This window comes from Podarcis cretensis (genome assembly GCF_951804945.1).
Source record: "Podarcis cretensis genome assembly, chromosome: 13".
NCBI classification, from domain to species: domain Eukaryota; kingdom Metazoa; phylum Chordata; class Lepidosauria; order Squamata; family Lacertidae; genus Podarcis; species Podarcis cretensis.
Genome location: NC_137182.1, coordinates 25,497,830 through 25,523,298, shown reverse-complemented (window position 1 = coordinate 25,523,298; position 25,469 = coordinate 25,497,830). Strand labels below are relative to the sequence as shown.

The following is a 25,469-nucleotide window of genomic DNA, read 5'->3' as shown; positions in this document are numbered from 1 at the left end:
AAGTTAGCAGCACATGGTCAAAACAGCTGGTGATCTGCAACAGTGACTATCAAAAGTATGAGCTGTATGTCCTTTTCAGTTCCTGTGCCATTGCTGTTGGATTCTAGAGCATTTTTTAATATGGTGAAATTGCATACAGTAAAAGGTCTGTCTTTCCAAGGCAGGCATTAGGTCCTTTACCAGATTTACCGCCCCCCACCCAATGAAGTTGGAATCTGACATTTTTTAAAAAAGAGGGGGTGGGGGTGGGCAGAGCATTCCTACAGAGCTGAAAGGGGAGGAAAAGGTTATGGCATTGGAAGTACCATTTTCTAAGCCTTGCCAGGCTCATAACTTGCTAGGGAAAAACTTGGAATAAGTCGCTTTTTGCATTCCATCAAATGATGCCCGTTCCTGGAGTAGTGTAGTTTCTCTCTCATATTGGGGCATTTCAGAGCAAAGAGAAAGCTTGGAGTTTCCATCTCTTCCATCCATACCTACACAGATCTATGATGTGGTCTTCAATCATTGCTTTCAGAGCAGTATATGTAACATAAAATAGGATAGATAAAATAAAACATGTATCAAGAAATTGCACCAAGCGGTTAGTAAAATTAGAACAAAATGATCTCAGAAATAGCATTCCTGAGCAAATAAAAAGATGTTTAGCTAAGGCTGGAGTGGGGGTGTGTGATAATGGCATAAGGCAGACTTCTCTGCGAGTTTTCTGGGGTGCCACAACTGGAAAGGCCTTGTCTCCTGTAATTGCCCACCTCACTTATAGATGGTGAGCATGGAGCAGGGTCTCCAAGGGAAATATAAACGGCCAGGCAGGTCCATGTAGGAACTAGGAACATGGATAAATTTATTTTCCAGGGGGCTGAATGTCATGCACAGCAGAGAGTAAAGTTCAGAGTTCATCTTCTTTTGGGCAGAATGCGTTCACAGCACTGCAGCTAAGCTATGACATGCAAAGTATGCCTAAAGAAGGCAGTGATTCCACTACAGAGAAACACTTGCTTCATTTACCATTCGCACCCTGTTGATACAGTGGAAGCAGAGGTGTGTCACCCTAGTCGGTCATTTCACATTTGTCAGTCCAGCTTGTTCTATCCCAGGCTGCCCTTTGGCATGAAAGGCACTTGCATTTTTAAAATTTCTGAACTAGCGGTAGTATGTCGTGTGCTTCTGTGGCCAGTAATTGTCCAGTTTGTTCTCTCGCTCTCTTAGACAAACACACACACTGCACCTCCTTTTCAGTTATCATTGCATCATCTCCTAGGATTCCAGCCACTGAATCTGGCCTGTCAGGCTTTGGATCCGAACGAGACAGAGCAGAGCTTTGTTTTTATTTAAATAGGCCTTTCCGCCCCCCATCTGTCCTTCCTATGCTTGCATTTGTTATTCCTGCTATAAAGTGCACACACCAATTTGAATACCCAACAGCCCAAAATAAACTGCCATGCTTGAGTGCTGCCCAGGGCCGAAATAGAAGCTGGCACTAACTTGTAGTGGTTGGGAAGTCTCACTGCCCAAAATAGCACCCATAGATCCAGTGGTAGAGCTGAGTCTATCATCACACTCTTGTTCTTGTGGGTTAGGTGTCTGACTGTAAGTGAGCTCCCAGGATCCGCAGAAGAATGGGGTTGTTGGAGTAGACCAAACAGCCCATTCCCCCAGTGTTATTCTTCTAACAGCAGCCAAGCCATAAGTCCCTGGAAAGTCCGTAACTTTGCTCTCCCCTTCCTCCCACCCTCCCCACTCTGGCACCTGATATTGATGCACACTGCCTTTGTACATGCGTGTTTCATTTAGCTGTCACAGCTTCATAACTTATGGATAAACTTGACCTCTGTGAATTTGCATGATCCCATTTCTTAAAATCTCAGGGCATTCAAAGAACACATAGGAGGAAAAGAAGTGTTGTGGGGCCATGCACACCAACCCTGCTTCCCCTCCCCCCCCCCAACTTCCTCATTGGTTTTACCTCCAGCCATCATGCATTGTGTGGGGAAGTCTGAGGGGGGCTTTTTGTGCATGTTTGGCTGAACACTCTTCAAATCCTTTATGTGATTGGGAACCCTGATAGCGCACAGGGAAGAGGATTCGACTAAGTGTGTTCAGCTGAAAACGTGAAGAATCCTCCTTCAGATTATCAGCTTCTGTACAGGCCATATGGGACACGGGTGGCGCTGTGGGTTAAACCACTGAGCCTAGGACTTGCCAATCAGAAGGTTGGTGGTTCGAATCCCCGTGACAGGATGAGCTCCTGTTGCTTGGTCCCAGCTCCTGCCAACCTATCAGTTCGAGAGCACATCAAAGTGCAAGTAGATAAATAGGTACCACTCCGGCGGGAAGGTAAAAGGCGTTTCTGTGCACTGCTCTGGTTTACCAGAAGCGGCTAAGTCCTGCTGGCCACATGACCCGGAAGCTGTACGCTGGCTCCCTTGGCCAATAAAGGGAGATGAGCGCCGCAACCCTAGAGTTGGCCACGACTGGACCTAATGGTCCCTTTACCTTTACCTTTATACGGACCATAGCTCGGTGGTAGAGCATTATCTTTTCATTTGAAAGGCCTTGGGTTCAATCCCCAGCATCTCCCGGCGGGGCTTGGAAAGTCCCTTGTCTGAAACCCTTGACAGCCCCTGCTGGTCGGTGTAGGCATGACTGAGCCGGTTGGACCAGTGGTCTGACATTGTGTAAGGCAGTGTTCTGTGTTCATTCATTCTCTAGCCAGTGCTCTTATGAAGGGTAGAGGTGGAGCTGGTGGGGGGACAAGGCAGAGCAGCTTGACACAAGTGGCTCCGCAGCCTCTCCACACTTTCTTCCTCCACTTGTCCTTCATGAGTTTCATGAAGGAGTACTTCTTTTTCAATCCAATCGATCAGTGTCAAGATGACATCCCAAGTGTTAGAGAGAAAGAGATTTTCCTCCATCTGTTCCCCACCCCCACCCCCAGCCTTTAGAATTTTGTAAACCTCTTACAATGTCATTGCTAAACTACACTAGTATTAATCAGCTTTAAACTCGTATGGATTTTTTTATTTATTTGTACTTGTTCATAATATTGCAAGGGCACAAACCCAATTCTCCTTCATGCCGGATTGCACATGGGTCTCCCTCTGCCCAGACCTGCTGGCCTCTGCCTGTGTGTGGGAGCGATGCCAGTGCCACTTTTCTGGCACACAGCTCCCACTTCCTCCTGTTGAACATGGCGAGAAGGTATAGAAGTGCTGTCATCGGGACTCCTGCAGCTAGCAGAGGGACCCAGGATGGGTTGTTGCAGTGAGGGGCTGAGCTCCATGGTCCTACAGCCACCATGTGATGGCACTGGGCCCAATTCAGGCCCAGTCACTGCACCAGGTCCAGGCAGCTGCAGTGATTTGCCTGCCCACTTCCCCACATATCTTCCACCCCAGCTGGTGTATACGGAAGGCTGCAAATGCAGAGGTGACTCAGCCACTCTGTTAAGCCATGGGGTTTGCATAAGAAGAAGCCCTGTTGAATCCAGCCATCTAGCCTAGCATTTTGTTCTCGTAGTGCCTAGCCAGGTGCCTCTGTGAAACCTTGCAAACAGGACTGAAGCACCAGGTCACTCTCACATCCTAGAGTTTTCTGCAAACTGGTATTCGGAAGCATTACTGCCTCCAGAACTTGACTTTCTAAGCCACTTTGCGAAGGCTCCTTGCTTTGAAAAGTGAGGTATAAGTACCCTGAATGAGGAAACGCAAAGCGAGAACTATAATTGGTCTCCTGCTGTACGGGGTTCTTTTTGCTAAATGCAACCACAGTGGGGGCGGTAATTTGTTTGGGAAAGTTTTTCCATTCCATAGAATGAACAATGGGCAAAAATAATAACTTGGCGAGGGTGGTGGTGGTGGTGGTTTAGATCAATAAATGGTGAAAGGAAAGCTTAACGCGTATCCTTGCCCAATCATATTAGCAGGCTCTCCATCCCTTCATTTATTAAAAACCACACAGGTGTTCCCATTAAGAGATTGCTCATGCGTGAATCTCTGAATGAAAAGTGCTGTTTGTCCTTCAGTTGCCTTCCTATCCCCCCCCCAAGCTAAAAAGCCTCAAAACGCTTCATTTGCTGCCCAGTGAGAGCCAGTGTGGTGTAGTGGTTAAGAGCGGTAGTCTCATAATCTGGGGAACCGGGTTCGCGTCTCTGCTCCTCCACATGCAGCTGCTGGGTGACCTTGGGCTAGCCGCACTTCTCTGAAGTCTCTCAGCCCCACTCACCTCACAGAGTGTTTGTTGTGGGGGAGGAAGGGAAAGGAGATTGTTAGCCGCTTTGAGAGTCCTTAAAGGGAGTGAAAGGCGGGATATCAAATCCAAACTCCTCCTCCTCCTCCTCCTCTTCTTCTTCTTCTTCTTCTTCTTCTTCTTCTTCTTCACTAGCTCAGGGGTCCCCAGTCTAGCCAAGGGCCAAACTGGGACATTTAAAAATCTGTTACAAGCACCGCAAAGTGCCCATTTCATAGAATAAAAGTTGGTGATGAACCCCCCCCAACAGGATACATACATCCCATAACAATAGAAAACAGACTAAAAAAAGCAGGCAGACAAACAAGGCAAAAAATAAATCCTCAATTAAGAGTAAACATAAAATTGGGCAGGACAGGGGTCATTGGCAAGCAACATGGGGGTGTCTGATGGTTCTATAGTGCCCGCAAGTGCCACATTGGAGATCTCAGCACTGGGTCCTACACCTCAGTGTTCCTTCCGGTTTCCTAAGTGCTGGAGAAAGAAGAAAATTCCCATTGTTGGCATCAGTACAATGACAATGCTACCAGTCAGGCAGACACTTCTGCCACAAGCAAATTCAGTGGGTTCCTCTGGGGCCACAAAAAAAGTGCTTAGAGAGTGGTGATTCTGGCCCATGGGCCCATTCTAAGAGAAGGTGCCCTTACTGTTCTTTTAGATGTCGATACAGATTTTTAAAAACACAAATCAAGGTGAAAGGAAATCGCCAGCTTCATTTGCCTTAGCTTCAGAGTTCAGCCCTGGAATATGTAAAGTCGTAACCAACAGAGTGCCTATGTATGTATGTATGTATGTATGTAGTCATACATAAATGTACCACTTGCTCCACTGAGGAGCTGCAATAACCTTCCACAGATCTCAAATTAGGGAGAAGGAATTTTCACACCAGAGGCCTCATAGCTTCAAAGTAGCCTTGATTCCTGCATTGCAGGGGGTTGGGCTAGATGATCCTCAGGGTCCCTTCCAGCTCTATGACCTCTGACACATTTCGTTTTCAGAATTTGAGCGAGCCATTCACTTTTTGAGGAAGTTATTTTTCACCCTCTGGTTTCCCTCTGCAGCTCTCTCCAAACTTGCAAGCAGTGAGTGTTTCCACTTCCTCTCTACCAGCTTTCAATGGCGGAAGGATTTTCCCAGCAAAACGTGTTAAGAAACACCAGCAATTATCTTTTCTGGCTGAAAAAAACTAATTCATGGCCCTTGTCAGATATTTCCCTGCCCCCCTCATTGCCAGCGCTCAGTATGGGGCGATGTGAAGTAATAATAAAGGAAGGTGTATCTGGTATGTGCAAAGTGCTTTTAATCACCACAGCCTGCTTCCTCCCCTTAGGCACAACCTAATTCTACATCCTGACCTACCTCGCAAAGTCACCTGCCATATGCTACTGGACAGTGCCTCCTAGCTTCAACGATCTACCCACTGAGGGCCAAGCTACACATTACACTGTTCAAAAGTGGGCTTTATGCTGCTGCTTTTACTTGGGAAGAAGTGCATTTGAAGTGTTGGGCCCTGATCGGGAGATGTGCAGGCAGCTGGTTTTCTGCCATAAAGTCATGTCTCCTGGCTGCTATTTGTGCCCAAAGGTGGTGTTTGGAAGTTTGAGCCTCAGGAGACGTAAGTAGAGCTTCTGGCCAGGCTTGTGTCCCAGCACTTTATACTGTGTTGAGGTCCTTTGTCGCACTGATCCCAATAAACCTGGTAGGAGGAGAATAGTTTATAATTCCCATTTTACAGATAAGGAAGGAGGCAGGAAGGTCTTGTTTCCCAAGCCACTTTATAAGATTGCTCATTTTAAGCCTGGAATTTCATTGCTGCAATTCTCTTAATTAAAGCTTGCCCTACTACACCCATACCCTCTCTCATCTCTCCTTAATCCGTCCTTTGGAAAGAAGGGTAGAGGATTAAGATACAACAAACAATGCAGTATTTCCAAAAGAATCCAGGTATGTCAAGTGTTTGCTCTTGAACTATATGAGGAAGACGTCCTTTGTCTGGCTTTGTTACTATAATTGGAAGTTCTCCAGCCACTGGAGATTGGGGTGATTTGAGTATATGCAGCCTTGAGTGTGCATGAGTCAGAAGCTCTATGCATGGTGTCCCCTTCTTTTAACAAGTCTCTCTCCCTGTCAGGTCCTGAGCCATGGCGGTGTGGATTCAAGCGCAGCAACTCCAGGGGGATGCCCTGCGGCAGATGCAGGCCCTGTATGGGCAGCACTTTCCCATCGAGGTCCGCCATTACCTTTCGCAGTGGATTGAGAGCCAGCCATGGTAGGTGAGCACGAGGCCTGGCTGTCCAGGACCATCTTCAGCCTTGCAGAGGAATGTGGTGGGATGGGATACTGGCAAATCCTCTGGTTCACACCACTGGCAGCATGCCTTGGCTTTTCCAGGCCTGATCCATATGCCTCCCAAGCGTCCCTGATTCGTCCCAACTTATAAAGCACTTACACATTCTTCAGTTAACCAGTTTTTCCTTCTGGATCTGCTTGAAGGAGTATCTCACAGCTGCTGGAGATGGTTGGTGGTACCTACCTAACCAGTAATCGCCACTGGTACCCCTCTTTCAATTTTCCTGTTCTTTTTGGAAGTGTGCCATTGTTGGGCAGTCAGCTTCCTTTCAGAACATTTCTTTACCCTAGAGCAGGCCTTTTGAATGCCATAGAGCCAGGTCTCTCCAGACATCCTTTTTCTTGTGCATTCATAGTGCTAATGATAGTTTTAGGACAGTTGTACACAACCCCGCTTTCTATTACTGTTTGTGCCTCCAACAAAAGTTTTGGTGCAGACATCCTGCTTCGTTTCCCAGTTAGTGCATGACCTGTGACCTCTTACTGAAGTCCTGTTATTGTTTAGATCAAAGGTGTTCGAGTTTATTTTATTGTCCTGCTTTTGCAGTTTTGTGGCACAAAGGTGGCCCTCTAGACAGCAATAATGTGGTAACAGTGGAGAAGCATTAGAGAACAACTAATAAAGCAGAATTATGCGTGGACGGTCCAGTATCAATTTTCCACTGGTGCAGTATTATAGCATCCATGACATATTACAGGACACACACACACAAACACACAAAACACACAAAACACAAACACCCCATGAATTTGGAGGGGCCCTAACTGATAACTGTTACTTCCACCTTGCAATCACAGTTTTCCATAGCATACGGTTTCCTTTCACTGCTTCTGAGTTTTTGTTTCTTCATCCACTTAGCATGTGAACAGACATAACATTATTTCAGTGGGTGAGACTGCTCCAGAAAGGCACTTGCCATCTCTGTTCCAACAATTTTCTCTCTATGGGTGGAGCTGATTGGCTAGTGTGTGTCGCATCACCAACCCACTTCTTCCCCACCACAGAGCAGTTCTGCAACTATTTTAAAATGTATTGTGCCTTTTGTTTTAAGTGATGGATATTTCAGATAAACAGATGTACATGCAGCATTTAAAAATAATAGGTTAAAAAAAAACCCCAGACAGTCTGGTGGAAGTATTCAAGGAAGGATAAGACTGATGGCTAAACCAGCATTCAGTTTGATTACATATATATACATGTGCCATGTACGTTTCAAAGGTGGGAGGATGATGAGAATGCCTTGCAGGAGGGAAAAAACCTTACTGTTCCTTTTTAGTGTTGTATTTTTATATAAATTGAATTGGCCTTTTTAACAGAGTGATAAGTGGACAAACTTGTATACGCTTTCAAATCCCTTCCTTTGAATGACACATAAATTTAAATTTAGTTCAGTGATTGTAAGAAATCAAGGGGGGGCTGTAGTTCTTTAAAATAAATAACACAATGTACAAAGTCATGGGTTTGCTGCATGACAGAGGATTTCTGTCCTCGTTTGAAAGCCTGGAGGTGGTGCAGTTTTCTCCCTCTTACCTTCTAATGTTTTGGATAAGGCAGATAATGGTTGGCAGGTGTGCAGGGGCTGCTCTCTGGGATTGACAAATGTACACCTGGTCTGTACCCCAACTGGTAGGGACTCCATTGACCCAGAAAACCCCCAGGAGGGTGCCAAGGCCACGCAGTTGTTGGAGGGACTGATCCAGGAGCTGCAGAAGAAAGCGGACCACCAGGTGGGCGAGGACGGCTTCCTTCTGAAGATCAAACTGGGCCACTATGCCACCCAGCTGCAGGTGGGTTCCAGTGGCTTGTCTGTCGGTGATGGGAAGGGAGGGCAATATGGAGGGCAACAGAGAGAAGCTGCACTCAGGATTTCTCATGGGTGAATGGGCTGTGGAGCTACTAGCTGATCCTCCCGACTTGTTCTGCCCCCAACACTTCAGCCTGTTTGTGTTCTCTCTCTCTCTTCTTACAGAATACGTACGAACGCTGCCCTATGGAACTGGTGCGCTGCATCAGACACATCCTTTACCACGAGCAACGCCTGGTGCGAGAGGCTACAGATGTAAGTAGGATGAAGAGTTGCATCCAATGCTGTTCTACTCAGGGCAGATGAATAACTTAAGTTCATTGTTTTCAAACGGTGTGCTCTGAGTAGAGCTAAGTTGTGTGTTGCAACTCATAGTCTTGGGAAGGGTGCCTGTTTCCCATGCCCTGGTCTGGCAGTTCTGCTCTGCCTGCAGCAATAACCTTCTCTCCTTTCACCTGTAGAGTCCCTCACCAGCTAGCAATCTGGCCGATGCCCTGTCTCAGAAGCACCTGCAGATCAACCAGACCTTTGAGGAGCTGCGCCTTGTTACGCAGGACACTGAGAACCAGCTGAAGAGGCTTCAGCAGACGCAGGAGTACTTCATCATTCAGTACCAAGAAAGCCATCGCGTACAAGGTGTGTGTATGTGGTAGAGGAGGCAAGTAGTAGGTCACTCTGCAAAGCTGAAGGAAGGGCTGCAATGTGCTCTACATGCAGAATGTCCCAGAATCAATCCCTGGCATCTTAAGATATTGTTCTGAAACAAAGGAGAACCACCAACAGTATAAGGGTTGCCAGTCCTGAGCTTAGACAGACCAACAGCTTGACTTGGGATCTTCTCCTTCTTTGACAATCACTCGTAGCTTAGTAAGATTGTCTTCCATGAACACGGTTTTAACAGTGAGTCTGTAAGGGACTGTGGAGGCCAGTTCTGGATCTACACAGTGGGGACATAGGTTTCCGGGTGCAAGTTGATCATGGTGAGGGTTTGCCAATCGTGCCTTTCTCTTAGCACATTTCTCCCTTTTGTCCTGAGTTCGAGCATCTTCAAAACCCATGATACCTTTGGTAAAGACTGTTCTCCAATTGGAGCGCTCGTAGGCCAGTGTTTCACTGTTGTCTGTGTTAATACTACATTTTTAAAGATTTGCCTTGAGAGAGTCTTTGAACATCTTTTGGTTGTCCACCAGCATTACGCTTTCCATTTTTAAGTTTGGAATAGAGCTGCTGCTTTGGAAGACAAGAATCAGGCACCTGCACAAAATTACCCATGTCCCTAGGCTTATCTGTTGAAGGACAGAACGATAAGCAGCTGAGGAGACAGGGCCGGATTTGAGGCACCCCTGCCTGGCAGGTGGGGATTATGAGGGAGACCCAGGAGGGAGCCTAATACTCTCCTTTCCCTTCCCAGCCCAGTTTGCTCAGCTAGCCCAGCTAAACCCCCAGGAGCGCATGGCCCGTGAGTCTACTTTGCAGCAGAGGAAGGTATCGCTGGAAGCTTGGCTGACCCGCGAGGCACAGACACTGCAGCAGTATCGTGTGGTGAGCTCTACCATCTCCAGCCCTGGCCAAACTTCCTTCTGCATACACCGGTGTTGCGCTAGGCAACTCTTCTATGCATGTCTCCTCTTCTTCCTTCACAGGAGCTGGCTGAAAAGCACCAGCAGACGCTTTCACTGCTCCGCAAGCAACAAACCATTATCCTGGACGACGAGCTGATTCAGTGGAAGAGGCGGCAACAGTTAGCGGGGAATGGCGGGCCCCCTGAGGGCCCTTTGGATGGCTTGCAGGCTTGGTAGGTGATGGGTGAGGAGGGAACCAGGGTGGTTGTGAGAGGGGGAACGGGGCCTCCCAACTAGTTCCGCACTTAATGAATGGTGATGGGGGAAGGCTTAATGTAAGATGCACACTTTTTAAGTGTTGGGGGTCCCATCTTAGGAATGTGAGGTAAAAACTGAGAAGAGAGCTTCCTTGAGCTGTGTGCAGAGGGCACTGAGTTACAGTAGAGAAGGCTGTGAGAAGTCTGCACCAGAATAAATCAAAACTCAGTCCCAAGGTAATACAAATCATTTAACATTGAAACCTGAAATATGCAAATTTTAAGTAAGACAAGGCAAAGTGCTATGCTGCCCCCTGACCTTTGCCACCTCTCTGGCATCTTGAGAGTTACCTGACACATGTTTCGAGAAAATCTTTAAAGCCACAAGGGCTGGAAACATACTTTTAAAAAATAAGAAAGGAAAGCTTTCACTGCTCCGCAAGCAGTGAAATTTATATGCTGTAGCTTTTCTGTGCTTCTGCAGAATTGCTGTGTATACACAGCCCTGATCAGAGCCTGAATATGTGCAGCTCTGAGATAAGGCTGGGAGGCTTACAGGTTACATCAGATGGAGTGATTTCAGGCAGAGCAGATCTACTGCATGTGCTATTTAGCAAACCAAGAACTGGATCTAGGGTGAAGGGCATGGCCAATTCTGGAAATGTACGTAGGCAGGCATTGGACAAACTCTCTTTTCCCTTGTGAAGATTTCCCCTCAGTAAGTTGCACCCTCCTAATAACACAGTGGAGGAATTTCAAGGAATGGTGGAATATGTAATCCCTTCCCAAGTGGCTCTCTACATACATCAAGCAGATTGCAGCATTAATCATTTTTTAAAAAAAACAACAACAGCAGTTTTGCAGCACTGGCAGCAGCAACAAAATGCTGCCAGCTGCAGCCGCTCTAGATGCCGAATCCGTAACAGCTCTGACCAGGGACTGAACTTTCACATCCTGATAGTGACAAGAGCTACTACTTACATTGCAAACAAAGCACTTTTTTTCAGCTCAACTTGGGAGCTGCTAAATGCAGCCCCTTACTCCCCAAATATTTCTTGGAGAGTTCTGAAAGATTACAACTTCTTCCCCACTTTGTGTTCAGCATATGTATGAGACAGCAGGTTGAGATCTTCTGGAGACATGTTGGTGCTGTTCATATGCTAATGACATTCATCTTTGTCCTGTTGCATCCTGCGCTCTCAGTTTCAGCTTAAATGTATTATTGATAGAGCAGTTAGCCTTTACAAGGCCACACAACAACAAAAATCGGAGTCATGTCATATCAAATAAACGCTGCAATTAAAATTGCATACAGTTAATAAAACAATTTGGCATCACAAGTTTATATGGATATCATTTGAAATCCAATACATCATTAGTGCAAAGCTTGCTCAATATGCTACCATAGTTGAAAGCTGGATGCGAGTGAATTGGCTGAAACCTAAATCCAGACAAGATCAAATCATTATAGGCGGGGCTGTGACTTCGATGGGAAAGGAGCATGGAAGAGTTGCACCTTTTCACTGGGGAATCTGTTCCCTTCCCAGTGTCATTGGACTGCAACTCCCATCAGCCCCAGACAGCACAGCCAGTGGTCAAGGATGATGGGAGTTGTAGCTGAGCCACAGATCTCTCTCTCTCTCTCTCTCTCTCTCTCTCTCACACACACACACACACACACACACACACAAAACACACCTTAAGTTACTGCAGCACTATGAGTGTTGTTCAACCAAGTCCTACTCTGAGTAGTCTAATGGAAATTAATGTACCTAAGTGAGTCATGTCCATTAACTTCAGTGGCTCTACTCTACATAGTGTTGAATACACAATAACAATACTCGCTTTCAAACTTTTGGGAGCCTGCATGTGCCTAAGCAAAGTGTCCTAAGCAAAGTTGTAGGTAGGATGTATTGGCAGTGATCTAGATATCATCTGAAAGTGCTATCTGGATTGAGCCTGTCTCACTTCTGGTGTCCTGCCCACCCCCATGCTCCTAAACCAGCTTCTTCTTTCTGTAGGTGTGAGAAGCTAGCTGAGATCATCTGCCAGAACCGCCAGCAAGTGCGCCGTGTTGAACATCTGTGTCAGCAGCTGCCCATTCCAGGGCCCAATGAAGAGATGTTGGCTGACATCAACACCACCGTCACAGACATAATTTCTGCCCTGGTGACTAGGTAATTTGAGCAGTGGTGGGGACATTCTTGCTGAAAGAAGGGGAAATCTTGTGTGTGGGAGTCATTGAGGTGTGGATGGACTTTGGTTTGTTCAGAGATGTGGGGTCATTCCATCTAATAATACACAGCAGGGTATATTAATTGAAATTTATTAAAAATAGAACAAATTATTAGCATTCAGAACCAGTTGCATAAGCAATATTTGTTCGTTTTAAACGCATTTGTAGCCCACCTTTCCACAATAGAGATCAAGGTAGCTAATGTAAATATATAAACTGTGATTCAGATAAAAAAAATAAAAGCATGCTATAAACAAATTTTAAAAATTGAAATAGATTGCAGTGACAACTAAAAATGTAAGCAGCAGCATATTATAATGCATGTATGCAGTTTATACACTCACATAAAAAAACAGTGCAAGCCCAGATAGTTCAAACCAGTGTGAGTTTTCTCTTGTATTTATCGTGTGGGTTCCTCATTTGCAAAAAATGTATGGTGTTCACTGTGGGGTTGAACTGCAAAGATTTACTTTCCTGTATCATGCAAATGTGCCCTCACTGCTTTCTCCACATCTGGAATTTCAACTTTTTACAACCATGGTGGAAAGAGCATGGACATAAATGAGTAATAGCAGCTAGTTAGTTAGGTAGATTGTTTCCTTTGCAATGTCCTGGTTTTTTTGCAAATAGTTCCTCCTTCTATTTCTCCCTTCCCTCCACAGTACTTTTATTATTGAAAAGCAGCCTCCCCAGGTGCTGAAGACCCAGACCAAGTTTGCAGCCACAGTGAGGCTGCTGGTTGGTGGAAAGTTAAATGTCCACATGAACCCCCCACAGGTGAAGGCCACCATCATCAGTGAGCAGCAGGCCAAAGCCCTCCTGAAGAATGAGAGCACCCGCAAGTATGTGTAACCCTCACACACCTCATGTGGCAGGGACTCTATGAGTGATTCCGCAAGGTTAGGACAGACACTTGTGCTCATCCTAAGCCATGGAGCGCGAAGGATGGGAGCTGTATTTCAGTACATAGAGTTTAATTACGTTAAGAAAGTAGAAGAAGTGGAAAATACTAGCAGGGGAGTTAGTAGAGGGAATGTTTTCACTCTTTCCATACAAGAGCAAGGGGAGGGATTCTTAGGCCATAGCCCTTGCCAGACTTGCTCCATATCCTTGAAAGGTGTTTTTTGCCTGGCTGGAACATGTCATTGTACAGTGGTACCTCAGGTTAAGATCTTAATTCGTTCTGGAAGTCTGTTCTTAACCTGAAACTGTTCTTAACCTGAGGTACGACTTTAGCTAATTGGGCCTCCCGCTACCGCCGCCCCACCACCGTCCGATTTCTGTTCTCATCCTGAAGCAAAGTTCTTAACCCGAGGTACTATTTCTGGGTTAGCAGAGTCTGTAACCTGAAGCGTCTGTAACCTGAGGTACCACTGTACTCTGATAATGCATCTTGCTTGCCTGGAGGGAGGCTAGAGAGGAGAGTATGTGCAGAAATTAGGCAGAAATTACATTTTTTGCTCCGCTCATTTTTGCATCTGGCCCTGCCCACCACTGCCATGTGGCCCCTAGAACGTTGCCCAGAAGGAAATATGGTCCCTGGGCTGAAAAAAAAAATGTGCAAGGTGTTCGGGAACTAAGAGATGTAAATCTTGGCCAGTGTGTGAAATTCATCCTAGCCTTCAGTCCATAGAACTTTAGAAGCTTCCTTTCCTGACTGCTCCCTTGCTGCTATCATGGCTCTTGAGCTCTTATGTGTTGTTTTTCTTCCAATCAAGCAGACTTTTCACATCCTCTAACATTGTGTTGCAAAAGGCTTTCTTCTTGGAAGCTGACATGCTGGCAAACTTTTTTGTGGCATGGCAGCAGCCTTCCCCCAAGGCTGGCAATGAAAGGTCACAAGGCAAAAAGTGACAATTCCATTTAAGCCCGTTCAGAATCCATGTCTACGTTTGCATGCATTCATTTGTAAAATTTAGCCTAATGTTAAAAAATAAATAAATCAAGATTTTTGTTGAAGCAATGAAAAGCTATGTCAGCACGGTCGTCCTGGTGCAGAAATGTAGATGGGAAGATACTAAACTGCCTGTGGTGCACTGGCTTATATTCTGCTAACTACCATTGGTTTATTTTGGCAGTGAGAGCAGCGGCGATATCTTGAACAACTGCTGTGTGATGGAATATCACCAGGCGACTGGTACTCTGAGCGCTCATTTCCGCAACATGGTAAGACAAAGATGCCTGCACTGATTCCCACCCACCCCGCTTTTATTTTTCCTACCAAGGGTCTGTTATTAATCCTCCTGATTCTGAGAGAGAAAAATGAGCCTTATATGGAGCCAAAAGCCAGGGCCAAGATGGAGCTTTGAATGGGGGGACTCCCCTGTTCCTGTCTTCCCTGTCCCTGCTCTCTGGTTTTCAGGCCTTTTGCCAGTGTTATAAAGTGGCCCCATCCAATTTCCACTTCTAGCGTGACGAGCTTTGGTAAAAATGCCAAAATCTGCATCTAAAACTCTCCAGGTAGACCGAAATACGCTGTGCGTATTTCCCTCCACAAATATGCCTCAATATATGGCATAGCTTTCTCGTACCACTATCTGCAAGCGATGGCTACCACTTCTAGGGCCTTGACAGCCTGTGCTCTGTTTTTCTCCGCCTCCCCCCGCTGCTGTGCTTTCCTCTCCCACGGCACCTCTCCACAGTCCTTGAAGCGGATCAAGCGCTCCGACCGACGCGGCGCCGAGTCAGTGACCGAGGAGAAGTTCACCATCCTCTTTGAATCCCAGTTCAGCGTTGGCGGCAATGAGTTGGTCTTCCAGGTGAAGACGCTGTCCCTGCCTGTGGTGGTGATTGTGCACGGCAGCCAGGACAACAACGCCACGGCCACGGTGCTGTGGGACAACGCTTTCGCAGAGCCGGGCCGTGTGCCCTTCGCCGTGCCCGACAAGGTGATGTGGTCGCAGCTGTGCGAGGCCCTCAACATGAAGTTCAAATCGGAGGTCCAGAGCAGCCGAGGTCTCACCAAGGAAAACCTGCTCTTCTTGGCCCAGAAACTGTTCAATAGCAACATGAACCTCTTAGAAGACTACAACAGCATGGCTGTTTCCTGGGCCCAGTTCAACAGGGTAAGGGTGTGTGAGTGTGTGCTCTACAGTCATACCTTGGGAGTCGAACAGAATCCATTCTAGAAGTCCGTTCGACTTCTAAAACGTTCAAAAACCAAATCGCAGCTTCTGATTGGCTGCAGGAAGCTCCTGCAGCCAGTCAGAAGCTGCGGAAGCCCAATCAGATGTTCAGGTTCCAAAAGAACATTTGCTTCTGGGGTTGCAGCGTTCAGGAGCCAAAACATATGTGTTCCAGGGCGTTCAGTTAGTAACTAGACTGGCCAGATAACCATTTTGAGAATAGGGCACGAGGTACCATGGCCTATAGGCCTTCTCCCATCACCGCAGCTCACCCCACCCCACCTGGACTTGTATTTCATTCCATATCTATGTCTCTTTTTCTCACTTCTTCCCCTCCCTGCTGTCTGAAACACTTCATTCTGGTGCAGGAGGAAGGAAAGTTGGGTTCCAATCAGTAAGGGAGAAATGGAAAGAACACATCTCTCTACTTGAACCCAGACAATAGGCCTGTGCCAATATTCATTTACACACTTTGTGTTACATTTGCTTCACGTTGCGGCTTTTCAGGTTGCAAACGAGGCAAACCCCGAAGTGTTTACTTCCGGGTTCGCCGCACGTGCAGAAGTGATCTGCGCGCTTCGCGCATGCATAGTAGCAGCGCTCACAGACTTTTCAGTACTGGCATTTGTGTCAAGCAACCTTCCTCAGTCTGGGGATGATGGGAGTGGTAGTCTAAAACATCAAGAAGGCACCAGTTTGGGAAAGGCTTATATAAAACTAAGCTGTTGGTGTATTAAAGAAACTTCAATCCAGCTAACTGCTTTACTTTGAAGCAGCTTATTAACAAATACACATTGTGGTATCTTTATACGGATTCCACAATTCACTCTAGGCATATATGTAGGTTGGGCTTTCTGTGCACACACATAAAGCGTACCAAAGGTTTTTGGGGACTTCTGATCCTGGATCCTGGTCAGAAGTCTTTAGGACATTCTCTGGGCCACACCAGGATGTTTCCACAAAAAAACCCTACAAAAACAAGTTTGGTCCAAAAGAATCCTGCTCAGCCTCGGGTTCCCTTGGTAACACAGGGCAAGTCATTCTTTCTCTGTCCCTAATCTGTGAAAGGAGCTCATGAGAACCTTTTGGGTGAAAAAATGAGTTGAGATTGCATTGTCTTTTGACAATGAAGTGCTATAGTGACAGCTGATCATCATCAAGGCACATACCAAAGACAAAAGTGTCTCTCAACTGATGGCTAGTTCTCCCCATAACTTGTGATAGTGGCAAGCCTTATTTGGATAAGGATTTACTTTACTTTATGTAAGCCATTAGTTTAGGATCCAAGGACACCTTAAGAGCTTCCAACTGTTTTACAAGACCCCAGGGTGACTGAGAAACAGGCAGGAATGTTGATCTTTCTTTCTCTTTAACCAGGAGAACCTCCCAGGACGAAATTACACATTCTGGCAGTGGTTTGATGGGGTGATGGAAGTCCTGAAGAAACACTTGAAACCTCATTGGAATGATGGGTGAGATTCCCCCATCCTTTTGCTGCCTTTACTGGCTTTTATAGGCTGCAATAGCCACATCTTACCTTTTTGTAGTCTGACTTCTCTCTCTCTCTTCCTCTCTCCTCTCTCTCCAGGGCTATTCTAGGTTTTGTCAACAAGCAGCAAGCCCACAACCTGCTAATCAACAAGCCAGATGGAACTTTCCTTTTGAGGTTTAGTGACTCTGAGATTGGAGGTATCACAATCGCCTGGAGGTTTGACAACAGTGAGTTCGGTTTTTTTGGCAGAAGAAATACTGCATTTTGTCCTTGCCTGCTCTGAGAGTATTGAATCAAAAAATCGTTGCAAACAACAGTTAACTGTTTACCATTAACAGCACACTATTATTGTCTCTGGGGTTCTAAGTAACATTGGCTAATATAGCTTTAAGTTTATAGCTGTAGTTTATTGCATTCCATTTGTCATGTTGTGCATTAACTTGGCCCTTCTCCGTCAGAATTGCTGGCTTATAATTGCATCTAGTTTCACTTCCTGTCCTGTATGTTCCTATTAGTTGGGTTAGATGTGACTATGTTATGTGTGAAATCTTATTTACTTTCTTTGCTATTTATATTTGTTCTGCCGTTCATTGAATTGAGCCAGGGCAGGTTACATAAAATACCACACTTTAAAACAAGATACAATTCATTATAACCACATGTTAAAACCACAAAACTAAACAAAATCACAAGCACTGCAAAACAAGAGTGCAGCAATTCAGCAGGATGGGGTGGGGAGGAATCCACTCACTTAAAAGCCTGGGTAAAGTGATGCAGCTTGACCTCAGATTAAAAACTGTACAACAGTAATGCAAGATGCACCAGGGGGGCATTCCATAACTTGGGGGACACCACAAAAAGTCCCTCTCACATGCCCAAACCACACAAAGTGGTGTTATTGCTTACAGAGTCTCCCCTGTCAATGTTAGCATCTCAACTGATTGATATTGGAGGAGATGGTTCTTCAGGAATTTGTGGCCCAAGTCATTTTGGGTTTTGTACTTCAATACCAACACCTTAAATTGGGCTTGGTAGGGAGCTGGTAACCATTGTAGGTTCTTTCAAGACTGGTGTAATATGAGTCCGACTAGAAGCTTAGCTGCTGTGTTATACACCACTTGTAGCTTCTGAACCATCATCAAGGGCTGCACCACATAGAGTGCACTGTAGTAGTCCAATTTGTAAGCTACCGGAGCATGCATCATTGTGGCTGACTTACCTATATCAGGAAGGCCAGTAGCTGAGGGACCAGGCAGAGCTGAAAATAGGCACTCATACCACAATATAATATATGATTATTTTTTTTTAAAAGATGAAACCATTACAATTATAAGACAAGTGAAATGGTTACAGATAGTATGAAGCAGTATAGATTCAGCAAAAGAGGAGGTCCCACAGAATAAACTTACCTAAAGTGTCACAGGCCAGGGTGAAAAGGTGCCTCTTCAGCATATGGTGAAAGCTATACAGATGCACCTCTGTGGGAAGGGAACTCCGCAAAGGAGCTGCCATACAAAAAGCCCTCTGTCAGGCTTCCTCTCCCTGCAATTCTGCGTAGGTGTTTTGCTTTTATTTGGGGATTTGTCTCTGTTTCTGGTTGGTCAGCAGAGCTGCTTGTTTGCTTCCGCTGCTGAGTTATGATGCTCTTGGGTCTTACAGCTGATAGAATGTTCTGGAACCTGATGCCCTTCACCACTCGTGACTTCTCCATCCGCACCCTGGCAGACCGTCTTGGGGACCTCCCATACCTCCTCTATGTGTATCCTGACCGTCCCAAGGAAGAGGTCTTCTCCAAATACTACATGCCAGTCCTTTGTAGGTTTTGAAGCACCAAGAGAAAACTGACCTGATCTCTTCAGGCATGGTCTATTCCCACTCTCACATCTCATCACAGACAGACTTCTTCTGCATGCCTCTGGCAAGGGAGCCTAAGCAATGGTTACATTCAGCTGCAAGTCTCTTGTTTTTCCCCGCTCTGGAATTTCTGTGATCTGTGTTGCACTGTTGTATGTGCAACATTTTTTTCTTTAGGGCAGCCTTTCTCAACCTTGGGTCCCCAGGTGTTGCTGGACTACAAGCACCGTCATCCCTGCTAGCTAGAGATGATGGGAGTTGTAGTCCAACAACATCTGGGAACCCGAGGTTGAGAGAGGCTACTTTAGGGGGATATATAGAAATGATTCTCGAAGCTACCAGCATGAGTTTGACCAAACTGCGGGAGGCAATGGAAGACAGAAGTACCTGGCGTGCTCTGGTTCATGGGGTCACGAAGAGTCGCACATGACTAAACAACAACAACAAATAGAAATGATTGTAATGTTTAGCCAGGTACATAGCATAGATCAGAAAAATGGCTCTGAGGAGAAGCAAAAGGAAAGGTAGAGGAAAGTGAGTGGTGCTAGACTTGGATTGTGTAGAGGCTGAGAATATGGAATTGCAGGTGAAAATGATTTATTGGAAAAATGTCTTTGTGATAAATGGGTCTCCAGGAGAGAACAAGGTGTCTTTTTTTAAAAAAAACAACAACAACATGTTTGGCAGCTGTTCTTGCAGACAGAATAGCCAAGTTGCCAGAAATTATAAAAGCTCAAAAACAGGATAAAGCATGCTAGGAAGGGATATAGGTGAGGTTTAATCTTGCCTTCTCCATGGGCCAGAGGGGTTTCCCCTGGTATGCATGACCAAGTGTATATTCAGTATATTCCTCCCTGCAAACTGCATTTCCCTTGACTTTGGGATACAAGATGGGTGGCAGCTTAGGGGTAGGGGTACATTTTCCTTTGCGGCACCTACCCTATGAAATGCTTTGCCAGCTGAGGGTCCATCAGGCACCATCACTATTCAGCTTCAGGCAGCTGATGCAAAACTGTACAATAGTTTTATTTTTTTTGCTGCCGCAGTTCTGCATTCTATTTACGCTGCTGGGCTTTGTTAAATGAGTTGTATATCAACACATTTCTTTGAGAGCACATTTTCTGTTTGTTAGCCACATTTAGTCTCTTTGGAGAAATAGGCAGGATAGGAAGACAATAAAACAAATAAAGCAAAACAGGAGAAACAGGGAACACCAAATGGTTTCAATTCGTTCATCTATTTGCATAGAGCTGATTGGACAAGATGCTTGCATGCCCTATGTAATAACTCAGTGCCTCCCCCTTTTTTTTTTCTTTTGTAGCGAAGACGGGGGATGGGTATGTGAAGCCACTGATCAAGCAAGTTGTGCCAGAGTGAGTACCATGGCTCTTTAAAGGCTCTTTTTAAAAAATGGAAGGAAATGTAAATATTTGGGGTGGGAAGCAGATGTATTCTCTCCTTTGGCTGCCATCTCTCCGCATTACCCCTCAACCAAGAGTTCTGGCCGCTGCCCTATCTCCAAACATGGGTTGATGGCTTCTTCATTCGGATCCGTGCTTTTAGAAACCTGAATGTAGCTAAATGGGTCTGGGTCTGTATCTTGCCAGCGCTATCTCCAAGGGAAGGAATGGGTATGAAATGGACATGGTTGAGGACTTGTGGCTTTCACAGTCAGGGTTGTCTTTCTCTCCACAAACCCCCTCCCACTGTGATGGGCCTTTCCTTTTTATTTTATTTTTCTTTCTTGGCAGCTACATTGCTCCCTGTTTGACCAGCTTCCAGTTATGATGCGAGGGAGGGATTTTGACTGCTTCAGATACTGACAGTCATGGGGGTGGTTCTTAAAACACAGGGCATGGAAGGCATGCAGGGAACAGGAAACGGAACTTCTGGAATGAATGAATGGATGGATGGATGGCAGTGGGTAGAAGGCAGGAGAGTATAAGCTAATTGGGACAGATATGCCGTTGCTGCTGAGGGGAGGGCGAAGGATTGCTAACAAAGCAGGATAGAGGCTGGGAAGACTGCTAAAACAGAGGTGATCCTCATTTGTCTATACAGTGGTACCTCGGGTTACGTATGCTTCAGGTTACATACACTTCAGGTTACAGACTCCACTAACCCAGAAATAATACCCCGGGTTAAGAACTTTGCTTCAGGATGAGAACAGAAATTGCGTGGCGGCAGCAGCAGGAGGCCCCATTAGCTAAAGTGGTCTTCAGGCTAAGAACAGTTTCAGGTTAAGAACGGACCCCTGGAACAAATTAAGTACGTAACCAGAGGTACCACTGTATCAGGTGCCCCTTTGGTGGATTTAGGTGCCCAATGCAATGGGCAAAAGGTCCCTTGGGCATATGAGATTATTACAAATGCGAACCCCATCTGTTGCAGGTTTGCCACTACATCTGGAGACTCTACAGCTGGAGGGCCTACCTACATGGATCAAGCTTCCTCCCCAGCTGTCTGCCATCAGTCCCTGTACAACACTTATCCAACAAAGTAAGTAAGGCTGGGTGGGTGGGATATTCGGGAGGGGGCTCTCCATTGCAAGTGGGTTCTGCTTCATGGCCCTTCACCCTGCTCTTCAGCAAACCTGTTATTATTGTATTTAATAACTTGCTTGGTAACTATGGGCAACCAGAAATTCCATACAGGTGAGTGAGTGGGCCGGCAGGTTTCTCTGTTCTTCCTCTCCCAGGCCACTTGGTTTCTATACTGACAACAGAGGAAGGAAAGCCTGTCCCTCCTTCACCAGTAGAGGGCATTTAAAAAAAACAAAACAAAAAAAACCCAGGCTGCTAAGAGGCTAATTGCTAGCCGCGAAAGAAGAGGATTCTCCGTCTCCTTGGCCAACATAGAAACATGGGTTACTAGCCTCTTACCAAACCAGTAAAATAAAAAAATTGCAGGCTGGTAATTTTTGTTGGCTTATTTACAGGGCAGCTGCCATTGATGTAAGTTCTGCATAATCTTCTCTTTAAACCCAAGTTAACTCTTCTGGCTTCCTCCAAACAAGCCAGAGGACTGTAATTTTCTGAGAGTTTTGAAAAGTTGGCTTGAAAACCACAGCTCCTTCACAGATAGTTTCCCTCATTTTAGGAAGGAGAGAAGCTTCTCTCCCAACCCGTCTCTACACACACACACACACACACACACACACACACACACACACCCCTACACCTGCAGCCCACCTGACCTATACTGCTCCTTTCTCTCCGTCTCAGCCCCGACTCCGTGCTGGACCCAGAAGCGGACTATGACCTGGATGACTCGATGGACGTGGCGCGGCACGTGGAAGAGCTGCTGAGGCGCCCCATGGACAGCCAGTGGATTTCACATGCCCAGTCATGACCATGCCGCCTCCCTTGGAGAGACCGTGTAGAGACTGTGAAAAATGGGGGGTGCTGCCGTTAGGGAGTACAGCTGCTGTGTGTGTGTGTGTGTGTGTGTGTTTGGAGGGGGGGTGCATTTCCTCACCCTGTAGTGAGGGCAAGCCTGCCCTGCACTGACTGGGGTGTGGGGTCTGTGCCTGAGAGGCAGTGGACCTTGTCTCTCCCCTTTCGCACGTGCAAAAGGCAGTGGAGTGTATCGCTTGGCTTCCCCATCTGCTCGGCTTTTCTCGGGCCTTCTGCTTTGGCGCACTGCCTCCTTCTGCCAAGCTGCCATATGATTTGCGTTGGGGATCATTCCCTCCCCTCCTCCCAGGATTCCACACACTGCCACGTCCTTTGCCAAGGAAACATTGAGCTGAGCTGTGGAGGAGAGTAGGCCTTATTTGAAGTATTTGTCTTTTGTAATCTTTTTATGTGTCTGACATTTCTTTTCTTGGCTGCTCCCGGGATAAACGGGTGTGTGCATGCACCTGCCTGCCTCTGACCTGTGTTTCCCGGGTGCACACGTGTGTGGGCAGCAGCATTGTGCGCAAGAGACCCTGACTCAGTGGGAGTGCTGCTTCTATTCGGACCCCTTTGTAGTAGCCCACTCTTACCAGGTCCCCCTGGGTTGATAGAACCCTCTGGAGTCGCTCTGTCGCCTCACCCCAACGCCATTCTTTTTGCCTTGTTGCAAGATAGTCGCTTACCTCTTGGCTCCTGCATCATCTAGTACCTTTTGGCTTTTGATGTGCCCAACATTCTGCTCCCAGGTATCACAAGTTCAGCAGATCGCTGAGGGGTGGTGATGGTGGTGGTGTTCTTAAATAAGTTGCAAGCGAAAGTGCAGGAATTAGAATCAGAAACAGTGTTTCCCCTGTTAGGATTAGGGGTGGCACGGGAAGAAGGCCCCTGGATTTCATTGCTGAGTTCCGAGGGAAAAAAGGGATGCCTTGAGTGGAGATTTCTAGACGCATGGACAAAGCCTGCCCAATCTGTTCCTCTTTTCTTCTGATCCCCCAGCCTCCCACCCTCTCATTTGGCTGAACAACTGGGAAGAATAGCTCCCTCCAAACCTTATTTTTTTTACTAACTGGTAAAGCTCAGACTAACTTCAACACCGAAGTTACAGCTTTCTCACATACGTATCTGCGGAACAGGTAATTTGTTAGGAGGAAGGATTCAGTCTCCGATCTAACAGCTACCATATTTTTCCTGGCATCGACAAAAGAAGTGTACAGTGAGAGGTTGTCCTGTTCACTTTTTAAAATCCAGACTTCTCTTTGGGGTGACACAGCTCTTGAATGGTGCTCAAATGGTTAGAATACATCTCCCATCAACAGCAGGCAAATGGAAAAGCCAAATCTTATTCGAGCTCCTGGGGATACAGCCTAAGTTTGCTGTGAGGACTCTGCTAAAGAGTCAATCTAGCACAATCTAGCACAGTATCGGCAGCTCTGATTGGCAGCAGCTCTCAGGGTCTCCAGCAGACGATTCTCCCATTAAAGGCCAGGGATTGAATCTGCAACTTGGTACAAGTTGTGTATGTGCTCTGCCACCAAGTTATGGACTGACCCTGATCAGATTCCAAATTCCAGAAACCATTTTGAAATCTTTTGTATTGTAGTGTGTGGATATGGGGCTGGGGGGGGGGGTATACCCTAATGTCCATAGTGGAAGGGGAAACATTGGATGGGTAGGGGAAGATAGAAGACTCCCTTTGCCACTGTTCTGAAAACCTGGACTTTTGTTGAACCTTCTGCTCAGTAGCCCTTCCAGAGAGGAGAGGTGCGGAACCTACCTCCTGTGGCAGATTAATGGTTTCATCAGTGTGGGAGACTGGCAGTTCTCAATCAACCCATGGGGCTTATCCATTAGGAAGTTCTGTGGAGAACTTGCCCAATGGATGATTCTCCCTATTGGTCAGTGTGGGAGATGGGGTGCAATGTAAATTTTCTACACTGAGACACAATCATGTCCTGGGCCTGATGCATTTCTTGGACATAGGGCAGAGCTGCCGCTTAGCGGTAGAGCAGATTCTGTGCACGCCGAAGGCTGCAGGTCCAACTTCCTTGCGTCTTCAGGTGAAGACAACCCCACACACCCACTTGAAACCCTGACAAGCCACTGCCAATCTGTGTAGATGTTAATGAGCTAGATGAACCCAATGGTCTATGATTCGGAATAAATAAGCTTTCTGTGTTCCTAAATTGTACGTGACGCAAAGCAAGGTATCATGTTTAAGGTGACAATGCTTATGTGAAATGAATATATACACTTTAAAATCCTTGTAATAGACTGAAGGCTGGCAAAAAAAAGTTACAGGAGCTTTGTATGTCAATCCAGCTTCAGGTTGGAACGTAAACAGTGATCAACAGTCTAGCACAGAACAGGGTTGTGATAACTTCCTGTTTCTCTTTCCCTTTGCGCAGGGCACTGTGATCCGCTAGGCAGTTATCCTGTGGGGCTTGTACAAGAGAGCACAGTGTTTCCATTCATTTCCGTGGAAACTGCACACAAATTCCTGGTGGATTGTGCCTGTCCCATTTTCTCTAGTGAGACCAGGCCTGTCCAAGCAACAGCTGCAAATGTTACTAGTATTTTCGGGGTGGGGTGGGGGAAAGCACCCTAAAAAACACAACTATTGCACTATTTTAAATAGTTATTTTGCCAAAACTATGAAGAGTTTTGATGGAAAATATATATAAAAATATTTTTTCTGCTAATATATCACTCTGAAAAGTGAAGTCATAGGAGCAACTGATTTTTTTTATTATTATTAAATTTGGGGAAAACGGGAGAACTCAAGGGATATAGATTTAAATGCCTTTTAGGTTTTATTTGGAACAAAAGACACTTTTTATGTGGAAAATACATATTTTGATGAAATATTAATGTTTTGAAAGATGTTCTCTAGCCCTGTGCTACTAATAAAGTGTTGTCTGCAATTTTGCAGGGGAATTAATGGCCAGTGTGTGTTTTTTGGTTAACAATGGCCACTATGGTCAGGGGAGTAAGGTTTGTGAGTGCATAGGGAGCTTTTACAGTTTTAACAGTGAGTAGATGGAAGAAATCTCTCTGTTTTAGGGAACGGAGAACAAGAACGTAACATCTTGGGGGTTTGATTGCACAGGGATATAGAGCGGGCTGTCGGTCGCTTCTGTCTTTAT

At 46.0% G+C, this 25,469-nt stretch overlaps 1 protein-coding gene across 7 annotated transcripts in view; it reads left to right on the top strand.

Moving 5' to 3' along the window:
- The window catches only part of LOC307200698 (signal transducer and activator of transcription 5B), a 69,835-nt gene extending 44,575 nt beyond the window's left edge, over nt 1–25,260 (top strand). For 6 of the 7 annotated variants that reach the window (XM_079949485.1, XM_079949482.1, XM_079949483.1 and 3 more), the window contains 16 exons: nt 6,380–6,517; nt 8,229–8,385; nt 8,568–8,657; nt 8,864–9,038; nt 9,814–9,944; nt 10,046–10,197; nt 12,243–12,398; nt 13,120–13,299; nt 14,536–14,623; nt 15,100–15,522; nt 16,960–17,054; nt 17,171–17,301; nt 18,734–18,889; nt 20,250–20,301; nt 21,320–21,427; nt 22,153–25,260. In XM_079949485.1, coding sequence (XP_079805611.1) covers nt 6,390–6,517; nt 8,229–8,385; nt 8,568–8,657; nt 8,864–9,038; nt 9,814–9,944; nt 10,046–10,197; nt 12,243–12,398; nt 13,120–13,299; nt 14,536–14,623; nt 15,100–15,522; nt 16,960–17,054; nt 17,171–17,301; nt 18,734–18,889; nt 20,250–20,301; nt 21,320–21,427; nt 22,153–22,279 — 2,349 coding nt within the window. In that variant the 5' untranslated portion in view covers nt 6,380–6,389 and the 3' untranslated portion in view covers nt 22,280–25,260. Of the gene's footprint in view, nt 1–6,379; nt 6,522–8,228; nt 8,386–8,567; nt 8,658–8,863; nt 9,039–9,813; nt 9,945–10,045; nt 10,198–12,242; nt 12,399–13,119; nt 13,300–14,535; nt 14,624–15,099; nt 15,523–16,959; nt 17,055–17,170; nt 17,302–18,733; nt 18,890–20,249; nt 20,302–21,319; nt 21,428–22,152 lie in introns of those variants that run through there. The other variant, XM_079949486.1, reaches the window with a different exon arrangement.
- Nucleotides 25,261–25,469: the final 209 nt, after the last annotated feature.